This window comes from Peromyscus leucopus, chromosome 22 (assembly GCF_004664715.2).
Source record: "Peromyscus leucopus breed LL Stock chromosome 22, UCI_PerLeu_2.1, whole genome shotgun sequence".
Classification (NCBI taxonomy): domain Eukaryota; kingdom Metazoa; phylum Chordata; class Mammalia; order Rodentia; family Cricetidae; genus Peromyscus; species Peromyscus leucopus.
In genome coordinates, this window is record NC_051081.1 from 49,761,292 (window position 1) to 49,785,462 (window position 24,171).

Here is a 24,171-nt window from a genome sequence, read left to right on the forward strand (position 1 = left end):
AAAGAAAGGTACTACCTGAAGAGTCGAAGAGACAGTGAGAGGGTGACAGGATGGGCAAATGTGAGGAAAACACACTGACAAACACGCACAAAATGTCCTGAGGAAATACCGCATGTGCCTATGAAAGAAATGAGTAACTGAACAGAGACTGGAGAGGGCAGAAGAAAGGAAAACCCGGCGTGCTGGTTGGTTTCTGTCAACTGGACACAAATCTAAACAGGTCTGCAACAAGGGTTCTTTTTTTTTTTATGTGCATTGGTATTTGGCCTGCATGTATGTCTGTGTGAGGGAGTCAGATCCACTGGAACTGGAGATAGACAACTGTGGGTACTGGGAATCGAACCCTGGTCCTCTGAAGAGCAGCCAGTGCTCTTAAACGCCGCCGAGCTATCTCTCCAGCCCATGGGAAGAGGGATTCTTAATTAAAGTGCCTCCACAAGGTTATCTTGTAGGCAGATACGTGGGCAATTATCTTAACGATTGATGTGATAGGGCCCAGCCCACTGTGGGTGGGGCCACCCCCGGGCAGGGGGTCCTGGGTATTCTAGAGAGCAAGCCAGAAGCTGCACTCCTTCACGGCCTCTGCATCACCCTGGTTCCTGCCCTTTGTGAATTCCTGCCCTGACTTTACTCCCTGAGGGGCCGTGCTGTGGAACTCTAAGCTGAAATAAAACCCCTCCCTCCCCATGGTGCTTTGGTCATGGCATTTTATCACAGTGACAGAAACCCTAAGACACTTGGGCTGGGCAGGTGGCTCCGTGGGCATGGAACCTCCTGTGCAAGCCTGAGGACCTGAGTTCACATCCCCAGCACCCACATAAATGCCAGGTGTGCACATGTGTGGTCCCATCCCCACTCCCGGGAAACAGGTAAACAGCAACAGTGGAAGGCATGTGTCATCCTCTTCTGGCCTCTGCCTAAGTGTACATGGGTGCAGGCACCTATACACACATGCACACACATCACACACTCAGACACACACATTTGTGCATAGACCTCCTGTAACACACACGCACATAAAGATAAATACCAGCTCTGAGTCCAGGCCAATTCCAAGACTAAGAACTTGGGTTTTTCTTCTCCCAAACGAAGCTCCAAGGATGGAGTTTCCTCCTTGGCCATTCCACCACATTTTGACAAGCTGGCTGAGGCCTGGAGTGCTTGCTGGAAAACAGGTGTCCTCTGTCCCCCACACTAATGGCCTCCCCCCTGCCCAAGCTAGGAAACACTAACTTGCCTTATCAGGAAGAAGCCCACTTCACGTGGCTGCTCTGGCTAGCAGGCCTGGCCTCAGGCCAGAAACAGAACAGCTCCTATCTGACCCACCAGCTGCAAGGACTTCCAGCTTCGTCCTCTACCACAGGCCTTTTGTTCCTAAGGGCCACCTCTGCCTCAGGGCCACCTCTGGGTTTCAGTAAGCAGCAAGACGTCCACGCACATGTCACATGTGCAGGCACACATCCACACACTTGCACACACACACATGTACACATACAGTAAAGAAGTAAAGGAGGACCACTTTGCAAACTCTACAGGCTCCATTGGTTTGCCAGGGAATGCTCTTAATCCTTGGATATCCAGATGATCATTTTCAAAGCACCTGAGCTGTCTCTCATGACTCTTTTTTCATTATAAACTACGACAGCAACCCCTGGCATATGTTCCAAAACCCTTAACGGAGGCCTGGAACCTCCCAGCAGTGCCCCGCCCTGTAAGTATCAGCTCCTTCCGCATACATACATACATACACCCGTGATGCGCTTTAACTCAGAGTCGGCACAGTGAGCAAGGAGAACACACAGCAGCACAGTAGTTAGTGGCAGGAGCGGAGGACGGGGCAGGGGTTAGGCGCACGGGCTGCTATCCCAGGGACCCGAGTCGGGTTCCCAGCACCCATGAGGCAGTTCAGATTCACCTCTAACTGCAGCTCCAGGGGATCCTAAGCCGCTGCGCTCCTCAGACACCGGCACTCGCGTGCACACCCCCCACCCCCCATACCTGATTCAAGTAATAAATCATTTTTAGTGATGTGCTGCACTCTCAGAACACCGTCCTGTGTTTTGGCCTCCCCACATACAGGTAAACTTTATGGCTGCTCCTGGGCACACCTGAATTGCTGACATCACCGCTCCTGTATCTCCGTCATATTAAGAACATTAGTGTTTACAGATTCTAAGCACTGTGGCTGGTACTGATAACCAAAGGCTGCCGAGAGGGCAGGTCACGTGCCGGGTGTCAATGGGCTGCACAAAAGGATGACTCATGTCCTGGGAGCCGCACAGAGGAAGGCCATCACACCACTCAAAACTCAAAACACGGATCAAAACTTCCTAGCCGGGCGGTGGTGGCGCACGCCTTTAATCCCAGCACTTGGGAGGCAGAGCCGGGCAGATCTCTGTGAGTTCGAGGCCAGCCTGGGCTACCAAGTGAGTTCCAGGAAAGGCGCAAAGCTACACAGAGAAACCCTGTCTCGAAAAACTAAAACTAAAAAAAAACCTTCCTGAGTTAATTCTTGAAATTTTCATCTAACATTTTTAGTACTGTGGCTGACCACAGACAACTAAAAGCCTGGGTAAGAGGGTTTTATCCACTATGGTCCTGTCACACCTATGGTGCACTATGGTCCTGTCACACCTATGGTGCACTATGGTCCTGTCACACCTATGGTGCACTATGGTCCTGTTACACCTATGGTGCACTATGGTCCTGTCACACCTATGGTGCACTATGGTCCTGTCACACCTATGGTGCACTATGGTCCTGTCACACCTATGGTGCACTATGGTCCTGTCACACCTATGGTGCACTATGGTCCTGTCACACCTATGGTGCACTATGGCCCTGTTACACCTATGGTGCACTATGGTCGTGTTACACCTATGGTGCACTATGGCCCTGTTACACCTATGGTGCACTATGGTCGTGTTACACCTATGGTGCACTATGGCCCTGTTACACGTATGGTGCACTATGGTCCTGTTAGATCCTGATTTGGCAATGGACTGCATCAGTTCCTCTAATTTCAGAGACAAGGTGAAACACTGGAATTTTTTCCAAATTCTGTCTGTATGATATCAACAACAGGAGCGGATTCAACCTTTATGTCACAGGGCATTTGATCAGAATGATTTTCTGAAAAGTGAGGCCTCTACACAGTCCGTACCACACTGACGCTCTTCCTCACTAATCTTTTAACAATAAACATGACCAAAGGTCCTCCCCATCATGTCCTATCAAGTAACGAATTACTTAGGTAACCTATTTACTTGTGACAGAACAAAGATGAAGTATTTTCTAAGAGAATTAACTAGTTGAAGAGAAAAAAATTCTCAGATTATTTGGTCCTAATCTTTTTTGTTGTTGTTCAATTTCTGAAGAAGGGACTTGACCTACTTTTGAAAGATTGAACAATAATGTATACAGTAACAAGAGATAGCTGGATGGACAGATGGTAGATGGATAATAGACAGACAGACAGACACATATGACAGTCTGTGCCTCAGCTTTTGACTGATGCCAGTCTCTCTCCACCCTCGTGACATCAGTAGAGACGCCTGCTCAGAATCCCGCTGTCCCCACCCTAACCATGGCTCTTCGGCTTGGTCCATCAGCTAGTAGGTCTACCTGGTCAATCTCAGGCTGGAAGGGGTGGCCTTCCTCTGGACATCCCCTGTGGAATTTTCTATCTCACTTGGCCTCTGCTTCTCTCCAGCAATGAAGCTAATGTAACAGTCACACCCTGGCGGCGCCGTCCCACTGGCCGGGACTAAGTTGGTGACAGGTGGGAACAACCTCAGGTAACAATGCTCCAGATTCCCCGTTTTTACCCAAAGTTCGGGAGTGTTTTCTGTTGCTGTTGTTTTTTGTTTTTCATAACTAAATAAGTACTTCTCAATGCACTGTTCCCTTTGGTCAATTTCTCAAGACCCGTGTTCTTGGGGGTCTTGAGACACCCTTGTCCTAGACTTGTTTCTGAAAGAAAAGATCTGTGACCTCTCCAGCTGTTGTTTTCACCAAAGACTGACAAACCGTCAAGGCACAGAAGACTTCTAACGTGGGAGATCCAGCCCAGACCCAGGCCTCATGATCTGCCTGTCATATAAAGCTGTGGAAAAGCCATAATGTTTTAGCCTTAACTTCACTGTATTATAAACTCTGCTGTCTTTATTAGGTTGCCACACGCATTACTAAAGTCAGAAACCACTGGCATGCATTCCAAAGAAGTCTCTTAAACTGCAAACAGCCCAATAATTCCTTCTGTGGAAAATGGAAGAAAACATTTACTATTAATACTTAGCCTACTTTTTTTTTTTAATTTTATTCATTTCATGTGCTTTGGTGTTTTGCCTGCATGTATATCTGTGTGAAGGAACCAGATCCCCTGGAACTGGAGTTACAGGCAGTTGTGAGCTGCCGTGTGGTTGCTGGGAATTGAACCTGGGTCCTCTGGCAGAGCAGTCAGTGCTCTTAACCACTTAGCCATCACTCCAGCCCTACTTAGCCTCCTTACAACCATCTAATGAAGAATACAGGGGAGGTAACCTTTGAGTACGCTAATAGGAATAAAGACACACAATTCAAAGAAAGACAGAAGCATTGCTACCGGAAAGCAGGTCTAGAGAAAGACAACGGAGGCAGAGGGATGGTGAGTTCAAGGCCAGCAGGTGATGCAGCAAGACCCAGTGTCAGGCAGGAGGATAAACTAACATATGCAGAAGATTTGAACCGGCACCTCCTGGCACAAGCCACGCTGTGTGCGAGCAATGAGAGACACACCGCCCTCTTTTTCAGAGCGGCCACATGAGCAAATTTTAAAAAAGGATACATCTACATCATTAAGTTACAGCCATTGAAACTAGACTTTGGACATGTTACAAACCCACAGAATCACACCGCACCAGAGACCACACAAACAACTGTACTGTTGCGTGTTAGTCAATGCAGTGCACAGAAGAACACAGCTTACCTCTACAGCAAAGATGCCTTTGTCTCGACCATACACTCTCATCTCTTCTGGGAACACCTGGAAAGCATTTATGTACGGGATGCGGTCCTCTTCCACAAACCTGCACTTGACAGAAAGAAGGCCCGATGAGAGCCGCGCACTGGCTCTGGTAAATGTCCTGACAATCTCCCCCTTCACAAGGGAAGGGAGAATTAGCTTGGTGGCTTCTCTCTCCCTCATATTTTAAAAGAGAAAGCCGCTGTCCCAGCACCCCTGGGGAGAGCCGTCAGCTGAGTGTCTACAGAGTGTCTGACACTGTAACACGCTGAGTCTGAGAAGTATGTATCTGCCCGCTCACCACCAGGCTCCCAGAGCACCCCTTCCAGGGCTGGCTGCTGCCACATGACTAGCTCCTGCTCATCCTGTGAATCCCTTCTTCAGGAAGCTCTTCCTTGGTCCGTTTCCTCGTCCCCCTTCTGTCCTCAGGTCCTAGCCCTATGCATGCTACCTGACGGAAAAACTATTAACGTTTCCATCCCAATGCTTTGTATACAGCAGGAGGCCAGGCATTCTGAGTCAAATGTTGAGTATGAAGAAACTTCCACATGTTTAAAACATTTATTTCTGTTTCATTCATCAAGTCAAATAAAGTTGTGGGGTATGACATGGCCCTGGTGGGAAACAGCAGTGAACCAGAGTTAAAATTTCTGTCCCCACGGAGCTTGTGTTCTAGCGAGAAGAGGAAGATGTGGACAGACAATAAACCTACAGTGTGCTAAGTGAGAGACACAGAGGAGGGAGGGAGAGAAACAGAGAGACAGAGACAGAGACAGAGACAGAGGAGAGAGAGACACAGAGGAGAGAGAGAGAGATGGAGCACGCACTGGTGTGTGAACCCAGTTGGGAATAAGCACCCAGAATGCACTGCCTCGGCCCCCACTGTCGCCAGCTTCCTAGAGAAAGTATGGACCGAAACAATTTCAAAATTAAAATGTGGTTCCTTTTAGTCTACTGAAATTAAGAATTAAATATTTAAGTTACAAACAAACAAAAACCTCTCCCAGTTGGGTTTTCATTAGTTATTTTAGTTTATATAAAGTCTATGCATAGAAAACTACAATATTGTCTTAATATTATTATATACATGAATGATATAATATATACCTATCACTTCAAAAACCACCTAGACTTCCAAATGCTAACATATACATCACTTATTTAGTCCTCGATATATATATATACACACACACATATAATATGTAATAATAATGTATGACATGTACATATGTAAATATGTATCTGTAAGTGTGAGAACACATGGCAGCAGTGTGCCCAGTGCTAGAACTGAGAGGGGAACAAGACAAGGGGCTGCCCCACCCACCCTACCAGTTTGGCAGACAGCAGGAGACACATGACCACAAGGGCCACCGGAGAGGCGTGTTCAGTGCAGGGGAGGGGGAGGTGAGATGAACCTTGGGGAGCACATTCTGGGGAAGCAGGTCTTGAAGCATGTGGGGTTTTGACAATGACTCACCGCGTACAGTACTGTTCTTAACCTCTTCTCAAAGCCTGCTTGCTTTGAATCTGAAATTTCTGTTAGAGAAACTTTCCCCCAAATGACTGGCAACTCAATCCAAACTCGATCACACTACTTCCCTCAGTAGGGGTAACAGCTGGGTCCCTGGATCAATCCGGGGAGGTGTGGACGGAGGAATTGGCACCAAACAAAAGCATCCTGCACGCTTCTCCTGCCCAACGGAGCATGTCAGCAGCGAGCGACTCCTGGAAACCCTCTCCACTCCCAATCCTAGTGCAGCCTGGAAGCTCTGATCTGAGACCCACTGGACCTTAACAAGCTGCCGTCGCTCACAGAGCATTAACGCCTCGCCCATTAGAGCTGTGTGCACTGCGCAGCAGTCCTGCCCGATCGATCGTCCTCGTCATTTCCCTCACTGCCAGCGTCACCCGAGCCACCACCTGCCTGAGGATAGAAGACACTTGCCTCCCTCTTTCCTCCCCTGCACAGCTGCTCAGACGGTCTCTCCAGCTGCTGACTATAGCACTCGAACCCCAAGTCCTAATGGGCACAGGGCTATTTCCGCAGAGATAAAATGTGTCCTGGAAGTGTAGCAAAGCGGTAGCTGCACATTTTTGTGGCTATACTGATTGTATATGTGGAAAACCATTGGACCGTATGTTAGTTTGCTTTGTTCTGTTCTGTGAGAGGGTCTCACTATGTAGCCCTGGAAGGTCTGGAACACACTCACACTTCTGTCTGCCTCTGTCTCCTGAGTGCAGAGGATTAAAGGCTTGCACCACCATGCCAGGTATACAATGTATACCTTTTTTTGTTTGTTTATTTTTTGTTTTGTTTTGTTTTTCGAGACAGGGTTTCTCTGTGTAGCTTTGCGCTTTTCCTGGAACTAACTTGGTAGCCCAGGCTGGCCTCAAACTCACAGAGATCCGCCTGTCTCTGCCTCCCGACTGCTGGGATTAAAGGCATGCGCCACCACCACCCGGCTCATTGTGTACCTTTTTAAAGATTTATTTATTTTATACACATGAGTGCTTTCCTGCACATCTGTATGTATAATACACGTGTGCCTGGTGCCCACAGAGGCCAGAAGAGGGCATTGGGTCCCCTTGAACTGGACTTACAGACAAACTGTGAGATGCCGTGGGCATGCTGGAAACCGAACTCAGGTTCTCTGAAGGAGCAGGAAGTCCTTTCGATCACTGAGCCACCTCTCAGGCCTTAGGAATTGAATATTTTTAATGGTTGAGAATTTTATTCCTAAATGATACCTCAACTTTTTAAATTATGGTTGATGAGAGGAGACATGGAGGTGAATACAACTAAAACTTATTATAGACACGTATGAAGGTTTATTATGGACACGTATGAAGGTTTATTATAGACACGTATGGAGGTTTACTATAGACACGTATGGAGGTTTACTATAGACACGTATGGAGGTTTACTATAGACACGTATGGAGGTTTATTACAGACACGTATGGAGGTTTACTATAGACACGTATGGAGGTTTACTACAGACACGTATGGAGGTTTACTACAGACACGTATGGAGGTTATTATTATTTAAGGGGTAAAGTCCCTGCCCTAGCCCGGCTTACAAGGACACACCTCTGTCCTGCTCCCCTCTCAGTCCTCCCCTCCTCCAATCAGCTCTCATCCCCTAGGCCCACTATGCACCTTCGGCTCCTTCATCACACACAGCCCACTCCTGCTTCGAGCCTGGCGCTAACAACACTCTCCACCCGGAGTGCTGGATCCTCGTTCACGGGGTGGCTGCTCGCTTAGCTCCTGGATCACACAGCTCTCCACCCGGAGTGCTGGATCCTCGTTCACGGGGTGGCTGCTCCTTCACTCCAAGTGCAGCTCAGACCCCCTCTGCTGCTCTGAAGCTGCCGTCCAGTCGTGTTCTTCCGCAGCATTTGCTCAGCCTCGGGTCTGCGCCTGCCCGGCCGATCACTTTCTCCTCTATTCATGTCTATCCATTCCCCTCTGGTCTTCAGCCCCATGAGAGCGGAGCATCGACACAGGTACTTCCCAGCTGTATCTGGACTCCGGCCCACTGTGCGAGCACAGCAGACACTCCACACATATTTACAGGAAGTGCTGGCTGTTGTTACTTCCTATCATCACTGCTGGCAGGAGGCTCCTTTATAGTCAATGTGAAGGGACAGGAACTAATCCTGAGGCCTATGGATGCTGCTCTAAAGATAACAGGCAACAGCAGCTTACAATCACTGCTGAGACATATAGGGCCAGGCGTGGGGCGCACACCTTTAATACCAGCGCTAGAGGCAGAGGCAGGGGGATCTCTGAGTTAGAGGCCAGCCAGGGCTACAGAGTGAGCAACTCTGTCTCAAGAAAAGAGAAACAAAGAATGAAAAAAACCAAAAGAACGAAAGAAAAGGGAGGGAGGGGGAGAGAGAAGAGAGAGAGAGGGAGAGAGAGAGAGAGAGGCAGAGAGAGAGAGAGAGAGAGAGAGAGAGAGAGAGAGAGAGAGAGAGAGAGAGAGAGAGAGAGAGGGGACATATAAGCATCTGGCCAAGCTCAGGACATCTCCCTGCAGACCAATGCTCTTTAGCTGCACAAAGTTTAGCCGTACGCTCAGACTGAACACCTGAAGAATCTCTCTCCTGCAGGGCGACTCAACAGAGATAACAGCCCCTGGCCGGAGTCTGACTCCGCAGTTCTGCCAAGGCCCCAGATAATGCTGGAGCGGCAGGTCAAGAAGCGCAAGTCGAGGAACAGCAGAGCGCGAGGAAGAGCAGTGGCAGTCCTTTCTCCCACTGCCCCAAGCAACTAAGCTCTGTCCCCAACTCGTACACCCCACGGAGGAGCATGGCGACAGCCCTCCAGCTAACTAGATCCGATCTCCTTGAAGGCAGGCATTTTAGAATTGCCCTCTGTGGGAGAGGAGAGTCAGAGCGAAGGGGGGGGAGCCAGGGAGGGACTGGAATTGTCTATTCCATGAACACCGAGTTTTCCCTGAGAAGAACTGCAGTAAGTCTTCACTTGTTCAATTTCTGGGAGAGTTCTGCTGCCCACTCACAGACTGCCCTGGGGCAGCCGGCCCCTTGCCCCAGCTCTGAAGACACCGTTAGGTTCTCATGATTAGGGATCTTTTTGAAAGACCCTCTGGTTACCAGCAGGAAGATGGGTAGGAAAGATTGATGACTGAAGACAGAGCTCAGTTGGGCAATCAGGGAGCACCCAGGTGAGGTGGGGGGAGAGCGGGTTACGGGGTATCATGATGACTGACTGCGTGAAGAGTGAAGAGAGTCCAGGAGAAGCCCGACAGAACACCGACAGAACACCAGGCTGCCCGGCATGTGCTGAGAGCACTGGCGAAGAGCAGGGTCGAGGAGACAGAGGGTGAGGCACGTCTTAGTCAAGACTGATTTAACCATAAAGACGTCGAGGAGTCACGGCCAGTGGGCAGCTCTACAGGTGAATACATGGGTCTGGCCCTCACTAGACAAGCCTGGGCTGGCGGCAGAGTCGGGAGTCTTCCGAATATAGATAATAATTAGTCTTGGGAGAAGATGATGTCATCTCGTGAGGGCACAAAGTAAGGCACTATTCAACACAGAGAATCACGAGTGGTCGCTGTGCGGCTGCTCACACCCCAGGAAAGCTTTGTTATTTGGTTAATGTCCTAATCAAAGGCACTATCATCATTTACTAGAAGCATTCTATTTCATAAGAAGGCCAAGCGCCAGTAATGACGATGACCACAATGACGGTGAGGAGAACTGAACCATGACTAGCCGGAGCTCAATGACCCCCAGACCTGCTCTAACTGAGGATGCAGTGCCAATGGCCGCAGCGGCCAGAACACTAAGGTGCCATTTTAACACAGGCCCACTCTACCCAGAAGGAAGCAGAAACTGACTTGCTCACTGTCACGTCATGTGACGATGAACCGGCAGAGACAGAACTCTGGCTTCCAACTTGTGCCCTTGTGAGCGGTCCACTTGCCGATGAGCTGAACGTTCTTATTCAGAACACACACGGGAATGGAGAAATGAGCATGTCAATGATTTTGCTCTGCCTAGTAAGTGACTGATTCTTGTGCACTCAGTTCATTAGTCATAAAACCCTGGATAATGGAGCCGGCTTTAGCTCAAGCATCTTCTTCTCTAGGTCAGTCTTTCTGTCTGAAATCCTCTAGCCTACCTTGGGACATGTAAATGCCTACTACAGCGTAACAAGGCTTTCTATAGCTTTGATATCGACTTTTCCTAATAAACAGACTGCCTATAGTTTAGTCTTTACAACCACAATACATCGTTTTATATAATTACTAATGGCCATTTTGTTAGTAAAAGATCCCCTGTTCATCTTAGAGAAATATTTAAGATGTCTCCACAGGAATATTAATGTCATTTTTCTCTTCAAATTATTTTATTCACATTAGATTATTAACTTTCTAGTCTCTCATGTGAGAAGAACACTACAATTTCTGCTATACCAGTAAAAACTCAAATTATTAGACTTAAAGATAATTAACTTCAAGAAGTGATTAACTGCCACTGTCAGTCAGCCTGGATCTGGACTCACCTAGGAGACACATCTACCTCAGGCATCTGGAGAAATGTTCCCAGGGAGGCTTAACTAAGGAGAAATCCACCGTGAGTGCAGGTGGCACCCCCCCCCATGGGCTGGGGTCCTGGACCGAACACAAAAGAGAAATGGAGTAGACAGTGGCATCTTTCCATATTAGTGATCTGACGTAAGCAAGTCGCCCACCACCGACATGGCGGACTGGATCCCTCACACCACAGCCGACATGGCGGACTGGATCCCTCACACCACAGCCGACATGGCGGACTGGATCCCTCACACCACAAGCCGACATGGCGGACTGGATCCCTCACACCACAAGCCGACATGGCGGACTGGATCCCTCACACCACAAGCCGACATGGCGGACTGGATCCCTCACACCACAGCCGACATGGCGGACTGGATCCCTCACACCACAGCCGACATGGCGGACTGGATCCCTCACACCACAGCCGACATGGAGGACTGGATCCCTCACACCACAGCCGACACAAATCTTCCCATTCTGAGTGAGCTGCTTCCGTCAGTTCTTAGTCACAAGGAGAAAAGTAACCCGGGCAGCACCCAAGCTTTCCAGGCCTTTCCTCACTTGAGGCTTTCTTGTACAATTAAGAATATCCCGGGGTTGGGGATTTAGCTCAGTGGTAGAGAGCGCTTACCTAGCAAGTGCAAGGCCCTGGGTTCGGTCCTCAGCTCCAGAAAAAAAAACAAAAACAAAAAAAAAAAAAAACACAGAATATCCAAAGGCTGTTCCTAAATTCACAGATTATCCTGACAAAATGATCAGGAAGTAAGTTCAGCTCACCTCAAGAGGTCTGAAAGAGTCATTGTTTCTCTCTGCCAGAGCAAGGACAGGTAGCAGAGAGCAAGGGTCCTGGGCACAGTCATCTTCAGGACACCCTTCTCCTTCCAGTCCGAGTATTCCACTCCATCCACAGATCCGGAACAGACATCTGCGGCTTCTTCAGGAACAAAGCAAGAGTTTAAAAATGAGGAACACAACAAGGGGCATTCAAGATAGACGGAAACTGATTTGCTTTGCACAAACAATCCAGCTTTGCATGTGCCACCAACTCTGACGGCCCAAGTTCAATCCTCAGGACGCACAGGGTGGAAAGTGAGAATCTGACTCCTCAAAGTTGTCCTCTGAGCTCCACATGTGTGTGCTGGAGACACACGGACACACGGACGGACACACACACACACACACACACACACACACACACACACACACTCCCAGGTGGTCACTGTGCCCGCCCTGACTGTGCTTCACTAGACTGAGTGACTCGAGCTGTGCAGATCCTGTGCAGAGATGAAATGTGGAGCTTTTTTCCAAGGGTTGATCTTACCGCATTGGTTTTTCACTTTGTTTATGTGCAGGCATGCACTGGGTGGGGACCCATGCCAGGGAGCACGGGGAGGTCAGAGGACAACTCGTGCGAGTCAGTTCTCTGCTTCCGCCATGTGGCTTCCTGGGCTGGACCTCGGGTCATTAGCAGCAGCAGGTCTCCTTTACCCCAGACCATCTTGCCGGCTCTGTCTTTATGGTTTACGTCCATCCTTCGGTGTGCTCAGCACTGATTTCTTTGTTCTTGCTTGTGGCTTGGCTGTCATTTATCCTTAGTATATCATCACATTTCCTCTGCGTTCCTGTCATTTATTCTTAGCACATCATCACATTTCCTCTGCGTTCCGACAGTCTCCTCTCTAGATGTTTCCCCTTCATCTTGTCGGGTTCTGCTCCAGTGAGCCGTCTGTGGGCGACGCCCGGTGAGCTGACTCGAGGCTGACTCTGGACTTTCTGTTCACCACCTTCCTCAACCTCTGTCCGTCTCCTCTCTCCTGCTGGATGGATTTCCTGGATCCCATTTCACCTTCTTTCTGATTCTGCATTCATTTTTATGGTTTTTTGTTTTGTTTTGGTTTAGATTAAGATGTAATATTTGGATTACATTAAGATGTAATATTATTAAATGAATGTTGAAAATGAACAGAACATTTTGTGAGGACAGTAGACTACACTTCTCTCTCTCTCTCTCTTTGTATATATTTTTTTTTTAGCAACATGGAGAGCTATTTGAATTATATGCACATACAATCTTGCCTCTCTCTCTAACATATTCAAATAAAAACCTTTCTGGATGATTGCCTATGGTGATAATAGTTATATCTGAGTGGGATGGCAGCTGAGGTTTTATCTTCTTTGTAACTGCATTTTATAGTTTAATATTGAGTTGTGTTTATAATTTTAGTATAAAAACTAAAAGAAAGTTCTAGGAACAAATTTGTAAAAATATTTATTTTTCTATTTCTGTGCAAGTATGTCTGAATGTGTATGTGCACCACACCAGCATGCCTGGTGCCTGCAGAGGCCAGAAGAGGGTTTCAGACCCCTAGAACTGGAATCACACAGATGTGAGTGACCACGTAGGTGCTGGGAATCGAACCTGGATCTTCTGGAAGAGCAGCCAATGTTCTTAACATCATTTCTCCTGCCCTCAAAGTGCCTCTTCAAAAAGAGCACTAAAATTTCATTCAGTTTGCTCTTCTTTGTTGCGCGTGACTCAGGAAGTCATGATTCCTAAGTCAAGTTCCCTTCCTTAGACATCCTGACCATCAGGAGACAGGACTAAGTTATTAATGAGCTTGTTTGTTTTAGAGATCGTTTCTCCGCTCAGGTCTCAATGAAGGCTGACCTTGAATTCCTGATTCTCCTGCCTCTGTCTCCCGAGTGCTGGATTACAGGCGTGCACAGCACACCTGGCTGGCCTGTGTTAGTCTGAAGACGCAATGTTGGCTTTAAGACTCTAAGCATCAGGGCAGCAGTCAGCATTGAGTTAGAGATCTGGGCCCCACACTGGGGAAGGAGAGAACCACCTCCCTCGAGTCGGCCTCTGACTGCCACATACACGTACAATAAATAAACAGTTTTATTTTTTACCTGACTTTGGTGATGCTTTGGTGACAGGGAAAGGCTTTGGAATTTCGGAGTCGGACTGGAACTCTGCTCCACTTTCAAGGGGACAGGTGGTGTCACTTGGTATCTCAAGCTCACTGGCCCAGTCTGAACACTGTAGACTGTCTTCCAATACCTGTCCATAAAATAACGGACACAGAAATGACTGCTTGAGTTTAAAGGTCAGCTTCTGTGAGCGTTCCTGCCTGGGGAACTGTTCCCCAACAGTACCCGGCAATGCTTCCCAGAGAGAGACTGCCAAAAAGAGCAAACGGGAACCAGTGTGCCAGCACGAGCACACACACACACACATCTATACACACACACACACACACACACACATCTATACACACACACACACACACACATCTATACACACACACATCTATACACACACACACACACACTCACACACGTACACACACACACATCTATACACACACATACATCTATACACACACACACACACTCACACACGTACACACACACACATCTATACAGACACACACACACACACATACATCTATACACAGACGCGCACACACATATATACACACAGACAGACACACATACACACACACCAGGTCTCCTGATCCCAGGAGCACCTCTCTTGTCATGTAAAAGGCTTGCAGATATAGTTGGTAGACTTGGCTTGGTCCTCTGCACGTCCACAGGGCACCGTAGCTCATGTCTGTCAATCTAGCACTTGGGGGGTGGAGGCAAGTCCAGGGCGTCCTTGACTACGCAAGCTGGCTTATGATAATGATGTTTTATCGCAGCAAAAGAAGCCCTAACTAAGACTTGGTCAGAAGCTGTAGTTCAGAGGTAGAATGCTTGCCTACTGTGCATGAAGTCCTGGGTTCAACCCTCAGCGCTGCACAGACTGTGTGTGGTAATGGATGCTGTAATCTCAGCACAAGAGGTAGAGAGAGCAGGAATAGAATCAAGGTCATCCTCAGCTACATACTGAGTCTGAGGCCAGCAGGGACTGCCTGGGACTCTGTCTCTAAAGCAGGGAGGGGCATGTTTAGGAAGAACAACACTTCAGATTGGAAGATAGAATGCACGGTGACAGTTTAAATGACTGTCTTTGACATTTCCTCTTGGATGTCTAACGCGGCCTCAAACTTGACACGTCCCACGCCCGACTCCTGATCTTCCAGTCCCACCTGCCCTTTCAGTCTAAGGCGGCTTTCCTTCTAGCTGCTCAGACTGAGAAGCTCGTAGTCATCCTGGACTCCAGTCTCCACACCCCACCCTAGTCCATCAGGAAATCCTCTTGGCTCTATCTCCAGAGCTCATCCAGAGTCCTCCTCCTCATCTCCTGTGTACTGCCAGGCCCCAGCCTGACGCCACTCACCAAAGGCAGGCTTAGCTTGTTCCTTCCTTCCACACCTCATGTTAACCTCACTTCCCAGAGCTCCTTCACCCCACTGGGAAGCCCTCCCTGGCCATCTGGGTTACACAGCACCCTTCCTGATGCTCTATTATGCACATTTGTTGGCTTGCTCTGGAAGTTTCCAGTTTATTCGATAGCCCAAAAGTTGTAGGATGGGATTCAGATGCAGGCCTCTCTAATTCTTGGAACAGATGCATCCAGAGCTCTAAGACCACATTTGCAGACTTACTGAGAAACCCACATTTCTGAGAATAGAATCCATGGGCTTGAACTGCTAGGCAAGTTCTGCCTGTGAGTTATACTCCAACCCGTTTCTAATTTAAAATGTAATTTTCTCTCCCTTTCAAAATGGGCATTGCTGTATCCATGAGACATAAATGATAGAATTTACCCATGAGCTTCCAATTTCATTTCTTATTTATTCACCAGGATTTAGTGTGATACTGTTCACCCAGGTGTTTACTCACACCAACACAACTTCTGTCTGTAAGTTTTCAGTTAACCTAACAGATCAGAGTGTCATAGAGAACCCTAGGTTCTCATTCCTGCTTTCACATACCAGGCAACAGCACAGTGCACAAAGACAAACACAAACAAAACACCAAGTGTGAGATATGAAGGTCATGGTCTTACTACGGTGAGTAACTCTCTCTCTCTCTTTTTTCCCTTTTAAAGAGTCGCCATAAAACCATAAAGCATCTTTTGCTTTTCTTGACAAGCAAGTGGTTCATATATCCAGACAGGCTAGTGTTCCTAACTTTATGATCATAAAATGCTTCCTTTTCCAGTTAATTCAAATTACCTTTGGGAGCTGGGTGAAGTTTACCACCTCATACTTAAGAGGGTCATTCCGCAGGTCGTCTCCCTCAGTAGTGTCCTGCATGGTTTGACTACTCTAACCTCAGCCCCAGGACTGGTTCCTAACCATGGAGGACGCACACGTGTGCAGCTCAGAGGATGCACGCATGTGCAGCTCGGAGGGAGGCGCCTCCTCTGCTCACCTCTGTAATCGATTCCTTTCATCCTGGCCCGGGACCCTCATCCTGGATCACTGACCTTCGCATGCAGATCGAGGAGGACTTGACCAAACAAGGAAGTGCTGCGCCACGCTCCCAAGTTTCTACCAAACCTGAGTCACTGGACTTAGAATCTCACCTTAGCCCTGGAGGGCAGCCACCACTCATTGGACACATCTGTGGTTGGGACACGTGCCTTGCTCTGCAGCGGAACTGTTCTCTGTTCCAAGGAAAGGCGCCGCAGCATCCCTCTGGAGACATTCAGAACAAACCGCTCACAGAGAGAGCGGCTCTAATGGGCGGCCTGACTGACTTTCCTTCACTTCAAAGCTGCTGAGATGAGACAGGGGCTGGATATGGAATACCGGGTACAGCAAGCACGAAGGTCAAGGGGAAGCAACACACATGCAGGACTTGGGGATGGGTTGGTAGACTGCTTCCCGCACGCACAAAGCCCTTGGCTCGGCCCTCTGCACGTCCACAGGGCACCGTAGCTCATGTCTGTCAATCCAGCACTTGGGGGTGGAGGCTAGTCAAGGCCATCCTTGACTACACAGCAAGCCTGGCCTGGGATACATGAGACCCTATCTCAAAATAAAATAAGCTGGGTGGTGGTGGCGCACACCTTTAATCACTGCACATGGGAGGCAAAGGCAGGCGGACCTCTGTGAGTTCAAGGCCAGCCTGGGATAAATAATAAAGTTCCGTCTCAAAAAAACAGTAACACTACTACTACTACTAATAGGAATAACATAAGCAAAAATTCCAACAACAACAATAAACAAGACAAAGAAACCCAGTAAACTAAATAGCCACAGGACAGGAGTCCCTGAGAGCCTCCACTCTTCCAGTCAGGGTTGGAGCTCTGAGGCACAGAGCTTTCCTAGCATGTGAGTTTGACCCCAACACTGTAAAACAAGTAAGAAATTCCTTAAAGTTCCCCGAGTGAGCTGGATGTGGTGGTGGCTGTAATCCTAGCAATTGAAAAGCTGAGGCAGGAGGATTACCAGGAGTCCAAGGCTAGCCTGACTATGGAGTGAGATCCGGACTTAAGAACCCAAACCAAACCGGCAATACAAACTTGGAAAAGGAAGAGGAATTTTAACTGCCTTTATGTCACAGCTAGTTTACTAAACAGCCACAATTCATTGTGGAGTCTGGATCATTCTAGATTGCACCAGGAGCCTCTTCCCTGAAAATCCATAAACAAGCACCACAGCCAGACTCAGGCAGCCACAAATACCACCTTTGTCTCCGCCACACAAGGCGGATTCTGCTCCCACCTGTCAGCCCATGGCTCACCTTGGCTTTCTTTCCTCTTGTGCGAACTGGGTTTTCACAATAGGCCTGCCTGCTCTTCTGAAGGTAGCGTTTCCAAAACCTGTGTAGAACCTCGTTCTAGGGGAAGGGAAACACGTGGTGAACGATTATAAGGGCATACACAGTCACATCTACACCACACACGCGCTCACACTTTACAGATCGCCCCCCATCAAATGCTGTCTCCCCTGCGTTTCCTTAGCAGGGACACGACGGGAAACACTAATTCAATAAAAGCTTCCTTTTGTTTTCAGGGCTGGAGATTAAAGACAGACCTAAGATACACTTCTAATCTTGGAGGGAAGGAAAGGACCAGGCATTAGAGATCACCATGGACCTGTTTACACAATCAGGACCACAGAAAGGAAACAGTTTATACAGGACGACACTTTTGGGCGGGCAGAGCCGGCTCTTCCTGTAATTCCTCTCAGGTCCATTCAAACATGGAGGCGCTAACATACACACACACACACACACACACACACACACACACACACACACACACACACGACTCACCTTTAGCTCTAGGCCTACTCCAAGGGTCTTCAGGGCTTCTGCCTGGTGGTAAAGTATGCACTGGAAACCTTCACACACATACCAATCCCAGCCTTTCTCTGAAGGACAAATAACAAGCTTTAGACACAAGTATTCCTAATTTACTATGACTCTTCTACACAATGCAGTTTCTGTTGACACATGCCAAAAGACTACTTTTGTATCTCAAATAGTTTATTTTCCTTCTTTGTGTGTATACACTTTTGTATGTTTTTTTCTAAATCATTCATTCATTCATTCATTCATTCATTTTGCCTGTGTGTATGTCTGTGAGAGTGTTAGGTCCCCTGGAACTGAAGTTACAGGCAGTTGTGAGCTGCCATGCAGGTACTGGGATTCGAACCCGGGTCCTCTGGAAGAGCAGCCAATACTCCCAACCACTGAGCCACCTCTCTCTCCAGCTTTTTTTGTTTTTTGAAATAAGTTCCCACTATGTGACTCTGCCCCGCCAGAACTTGTTATGCCGACCAGGCTGGCCTCAGATTTGTATCCGTCTCCCCGCCCATCTCCTCCTAAGTGCCCTTAGCATAGGCATCCACTACCACGTCCAACTGTGAACAGGTTCTATTTTTATACTCTTTTTAGCATTCTGATATATTTGTATCAATTTCCAAATTGATGTATTTGTATATATTTGTATTTAACAAAATTAAGCATTTTGTTAACATATTGAATCATTTTCAATTATCTATCATAAAGGTGGAAAACTGACGAGTCAGCATGTTAAAAAAAAACAAACAGGTAAAATTTACATTTGTTTGGGGTTTTTCTTTGTTTTTGGTTTTAGTTTTGTTTTCTTTTTGAAGAGGGTCTCACTATGTAGCCCTGGCTATCCTGGAACTCAATACACGGGCTGGTGTGGAACTCACAGAGCTCTGCCTACCTCTGCCTCCTGAGTGCTGGAACTGAAGGTGTGTGCCAGCACACCCAGTGAGATCTAAGTTTTTAAATGTGTATTTTACAGTGCTCAAACATTGCTATGTGGGAATACCTGGTCACTGCTTCTACCAGTGTTCTGGTCCATTTCAACACATATCTTGGTCAACACATAAGCGAATGTCACGATCCAAGAACTGATGTGCAGAAGTCCCGGAATGGGCAACATAGGCACATTTAAAGAAAGCAAACTTGAAGTGGCATGCTGCTTCTGTGAAAATGGTTGTAGGTTAGAAACTGAAAATTAGGAATCTGGTGCACACTGGTGCCTAGGTACCAGATGTATCCTAAGTATTTTATTTCCTCCCTTTTAAAATGTGTGTATGTGGTTTTGTGTGCAGTGTTCATAATTGTTAGTGTGTGCGTGCATGTAGGTGGCCTGCATGTGGCTATGTGTGGGTGTATATAGGTCTATGATCAGAGACAGGGTCTTCCTTTATCATAATGCATCTTTTTAAAAATTACTATTATTTCATATGTATGGATGTTTTGCCTGTATGTATGTACATGGACCACGTGCACAGGCATGTTGCCCAGGATCCCCTGGAACGGAGTTACAGACAGCTGTGAGCACCATGCGGGTGCTGGGAAGTGAGTGAAGGCCCAGCAAAGCCAGTGCTCTCATCCACCGAGCCACCTCTCCGGCCTGTCCACCTCTATTGTTATATATTATTATAACATGGGGTCTCTCAGGGAATCTAGAACTCATGGATTTGGCTAGGATCCACCTGCTTCAATCCTCCCAAGACTGGGGTTGCAGACGCATGATGTCATTAGCAGTCTATGTGAGTTTTGGGGCTCTGCCCTCCAGTCCTCGTGCTCAAGTACGTCACTGGCGGTGCCAGGCTCCCAGCTCCTAAACATTTTAAACGGACTATCCTCGTGAGCCTCACAACAACCCAAGAGGCCATGAAGAAATCTGCCAGAGCCGTCAGAAATGCATGTTTAACTATGGTAATGACCCGTGGTGGTATTGTGTTCCCCAAAATATTAAACTTATCTGGGGTCAGAGACAGGACAGCCACAATATTAAACATGAGAATAGGCAGTGGTAGCACACGCCTTTAATCCTAGCATTCCAGAGGCAGAAATCCATGTGTTCAAGGAAACAGCCAGGCATGGTGACTCACGCCTTTAATCCCAGGGAGTGGTGGTAGAAAACAGAAAGGTACATAAGGCATGAGGACCAGAAACTAGAAGAATTTGGCTGGTTAAGCTTTTAGCTGGTTAAGCTTCAGGCTTTCGAGCAGCAGTTCAGCTGAGAGCCATTGGGATGAGGACACAGAAGCTTCCAGTCTGAGGAAACAGACCAGCTGTGAAGTTGGCCAGGTGAGGTAGCTGTGGCTTGTTCTGGTTCTCTGATCTTCCAGCTTCACCCCAATACTTGGCCCCGGGTTTGTTTTATTAATAAGAACTTTTAAGATTCCTGCTACAACGACCAGCTGAAGAAAATGTTACAATGGCGAAGCCACTGCCGGCCAAACACGGAAACGCGTTCAAAGCACGCTATCGAGATTTCTCACGCAGGGCTTCTCAAGTCTGCTACTGACTCCCACGCAACTTCTCCGCACACGGTGAAGATTCAGACTCCTTCACTTACCGGAACATCCCGGGGCTCCCTGACTCCACTGACTATCCCACTCTTCCTGGAAAGAGTCTCAGACATAACAAAGAGCCTGTGGTTTCTGATGACACAGAGGTTAAGAGGGTTAAACCCTTCGAGCTGAGGTATGTACAGGGCTCCCTGGGCCCAGCCATGCAAACGTGGACACTGATAACGCTGCGTTTAAACTACCTGCACGCTCCTACTGCATATAACATCACTGCTCTCCTTTGGCAGGTGAAGTGCCAATGTCTACACAGTGTTGACTACGAGATATTACAGTTTAAGCCCAGACTACACATTAACTCCTCCTCACATATATCAGAGTTACTCGGATAAAACTGGATAACAATCAGTCAGGCTTTGGCCTATAAAAAGCCACTACTGGGCTGGGGAGACGAGACAGACGGTTCAGCGATGAGGAACACTGGCTGCTCTGGAAGAGGACCTGGGCTTGGTGGCCAGCACCTAAACAGTGGGTCACGAGCATGTGTCACTCCAGTCACAGAGGGCCCCGCACCGACTCTGGCCTTGACATCCATGCAAACACCTACATACATATACATAAAATAAACAATCTTTAAAGTCATTTCTAAGTACGTGTTAGTATTGCAGCCTGCCCTCTGCTATTCATCTAGGAATGTCCATGTATTTCATATAAGTATGCCATGCATGTCTATTCCCAAGTTCATATACATGTATACACAAGCATATCTGCATGTATACTTTCACAGCCACCTGCTGTAGAACTGGCTACCGTCAGCATGAGGTCAATGGTTTCTGACCTGAGAATCTAGCTGGTCCTACCTAGTCACAAAAACACAAAACATCAGACAGATGTTTCCAGCTCCTTCTCCACAATGGCCCACTGTAAGGATTCACTGGATTCATACCTGTGCTATAGCCATTTTAGGGAAAATTACCCTTTCCTATTTTAAAAAGGTATGTTCAAAATGCAATGTGAGATATGGTGTTTGGAAAGTTGAATGTGGTGTTTAACTTGCCTAATCTGACAAGCCCACAGTTGAGCCATTCCAGAGAGTGACATCACAGTCACCGGCCCGGCAGGACAGACAGCTGTCCCACAGAAGTGTGCCTTACTGACCACATAAGCTCCAATGCACCTGCTTCCGGTTTCACCGTCAGCCATAGCTTTAATGCTAGTTTGCTGCACTTGTCTGGAATTGACTGAAAGTGCCCTCCTGCGCCCTCAAGCCACGAGGGAGGCGTGAGCAGAGCCTTAAAGTACGGCGGGTGCTCACCGTGCTTGCTTCTCGTTCTCAGCCCCCTGCGGATGGAGTTGATCTTGGTATTAGGAATAACCGCAGTGCTCACAACTTCCTCAGATCTCTGCAGGGAACAAAAGAGACAGTGAGGAAGAGAGCTCTGTATCCCAGGATGCTCTGGGAAGAGTCTGGAAAACTCTAAGAGACTAGGCAGAAGACGACGACGGTGAAACCATACTGTGCTGGTTAATCGTTATACAGCTTTTTAATTTAAAATCTGGTTTCTGAAATAGCCGGCTCACAGTAACCAAACAAATACACCTTTACTTAAACAATGTAATTATATTTTAATTGAATATAAATTTAAAAAGCTGGGCATGGTGGCACATGCCTTTAATCCAGCACTCAAGAGGAACAGGCAGGCGGGTCTCTGTGAGTTTGAGTCCAGCCAGAGACTACACAGAAAAACCCTGTCTTGAAAAAACAAAACAAAACAAAAGAAGTATTAAAAAATAATTTTAATTTAATTTTTTAAAAATAAGGGGAACTGTGTAAAAAATATATTAACTTTTCAAGGCAGACGAAGAATAAAATAGACTCAATTTTTTATCCATGCAAAATACACTTTACCACTAAACAATTTATGTTTAGGGACAGTGGCGCATGCCCACCCACAGTCCTAGACTTAGGAGGTGAAGGCAGGGAGACCAGGAGTCTAAGGACAGCCTGGACTATGTAGACCCTCCCTCAAAGCAAACAACAACAATCAACCAACAACCAATTACTGACTCAGTGAGATTGCTGATGCTCCACACTGTCTGTCTTCTTCTTGGCAAAAATAGCCACTTGGGCAAGAAACTGTTCTTGCCTGGACTGCTTGACCAAATGTTGTATCGACTGGACATGCAGGACCCACTGGAAGGTGACCATTGAACTTTGCAAGGCAAAATGGTCCTTCAGTTTCCTGCTTTGCAGAAGAAACTGCCAGACGTTTTAAGGACACTGAGAAAAATGACTGAGAGACCAGGCCTATGGGATAAAATGGATGCCCTAACATTGCAGAAGAACTTTTGGTGACTGTCCAGGAAGGCAGCTGTCTCTGTCATCCTAGATTTTTGGAAGGTGCTTACAATGAACTTCCTGTTTACTTAGGTAATATTATATCCTTCTGAGGTCTTTGATATAGTTGAAGGCTAGATAGTTATAATTATGGTTTTCCTTGGTTTTGACAGGAGATAAGGTAGATATGAAACCTTGGACTCACAAATATAGGATAGATAGGATATCTTCTTTGATTTTGCCAAATACAAATAGCCTAGATATTATAACTATAACTCTTGCTTGATAACTGTTTTGTTATATGTAATTTTGCTGTGTTGAAGTTAAAACCTTCCTTTTGAATAAAAAGAAAAGGGGAAATGATGGGTGATGTCATTCTGTACGCTGTGAAAATGTGTTGCTCTGACTGGTTGATAAATAAAGCTGTTTGGCCAATGGTGAGGCAGAATAAGGTTAGGTGAGACGTTCTAAAGAGAGAAGAAAGGAAGAAGACAGAGCAAGGAACACATTGCCAGCCGCCACCAGAAGAAGCAAGATGTACAGGTACTGGTAAGCCTCAAGCCACGTGGCAAAGTATAGATTTATAGAAATGGGTTAATTTAAGATATAAGAACTAGATAACAAGAAGCCTGCCATGGCCATAGTTTAAAAATAATATTAGCCTGTATGTGTTTATTTGGGTCTGAGCAACTGTGGGACCGGCAGGTGAGAGAGATTTGTCCTGACCATGGGCCAGGTAGGACACAGGAAAACTTTCAGCTACAGCCTGCTCCTCTAGAAGCAGGGCCAGCCTGGTCTATACTGATCAATGCCCACTGTTATCAAGGGCAATTATCTCAGACTGATTTTCTTACAACCAAAAACAAAATACTGAGTCTGATTTCTAGAGAAAAGTAAAATTTTTTTAAATAATAAATGGCATTACTGTATTTTTCTAAATTTAAAGATTGAGAATGAAGCTTATCTTTTTTGTGTGTGTGTGTGGGGGGATGTGTTTCCAGATAGTCTGGGAAAGCCTCAAATTTGTGGTTGCCTTGCCCTTCAAGTATTGGAA

At 47.1% G+C, this 24,171-nt stretch overlaps 1 protein-coding gene across 1 annotated transcript in view; it reads right to left on the reverse strand.

The window, feature by feature from the left end:
- The window catches only part of Taf1b (TATA-box binding protein associated factor, RNA polymerase I subunit B), a 66,008-nt gene that overhangs the window by 36,037 nt on the left and 5,800 nt on the right, over window positions 1-24,171 (reverse strand). The window contains 6 exon segments of the mRNA XM_028877700.2: window positions 4,967-5,066; window positions 11,853-12,009; window positions 13,989-14,139; window positions 17,721-17,816; window positions 18,255-18,352; window positions 22,095-22,182. Of these exon segments, the coding sequence (XP_028733533.1) occupies window positions 4,967-5,066; window positions 11,853-12,009; window positions 13,989-14,139; window positions 17,721-17,816; window positions 18,255-18,352; window positions 22,095-22,182 (690 nt within the window).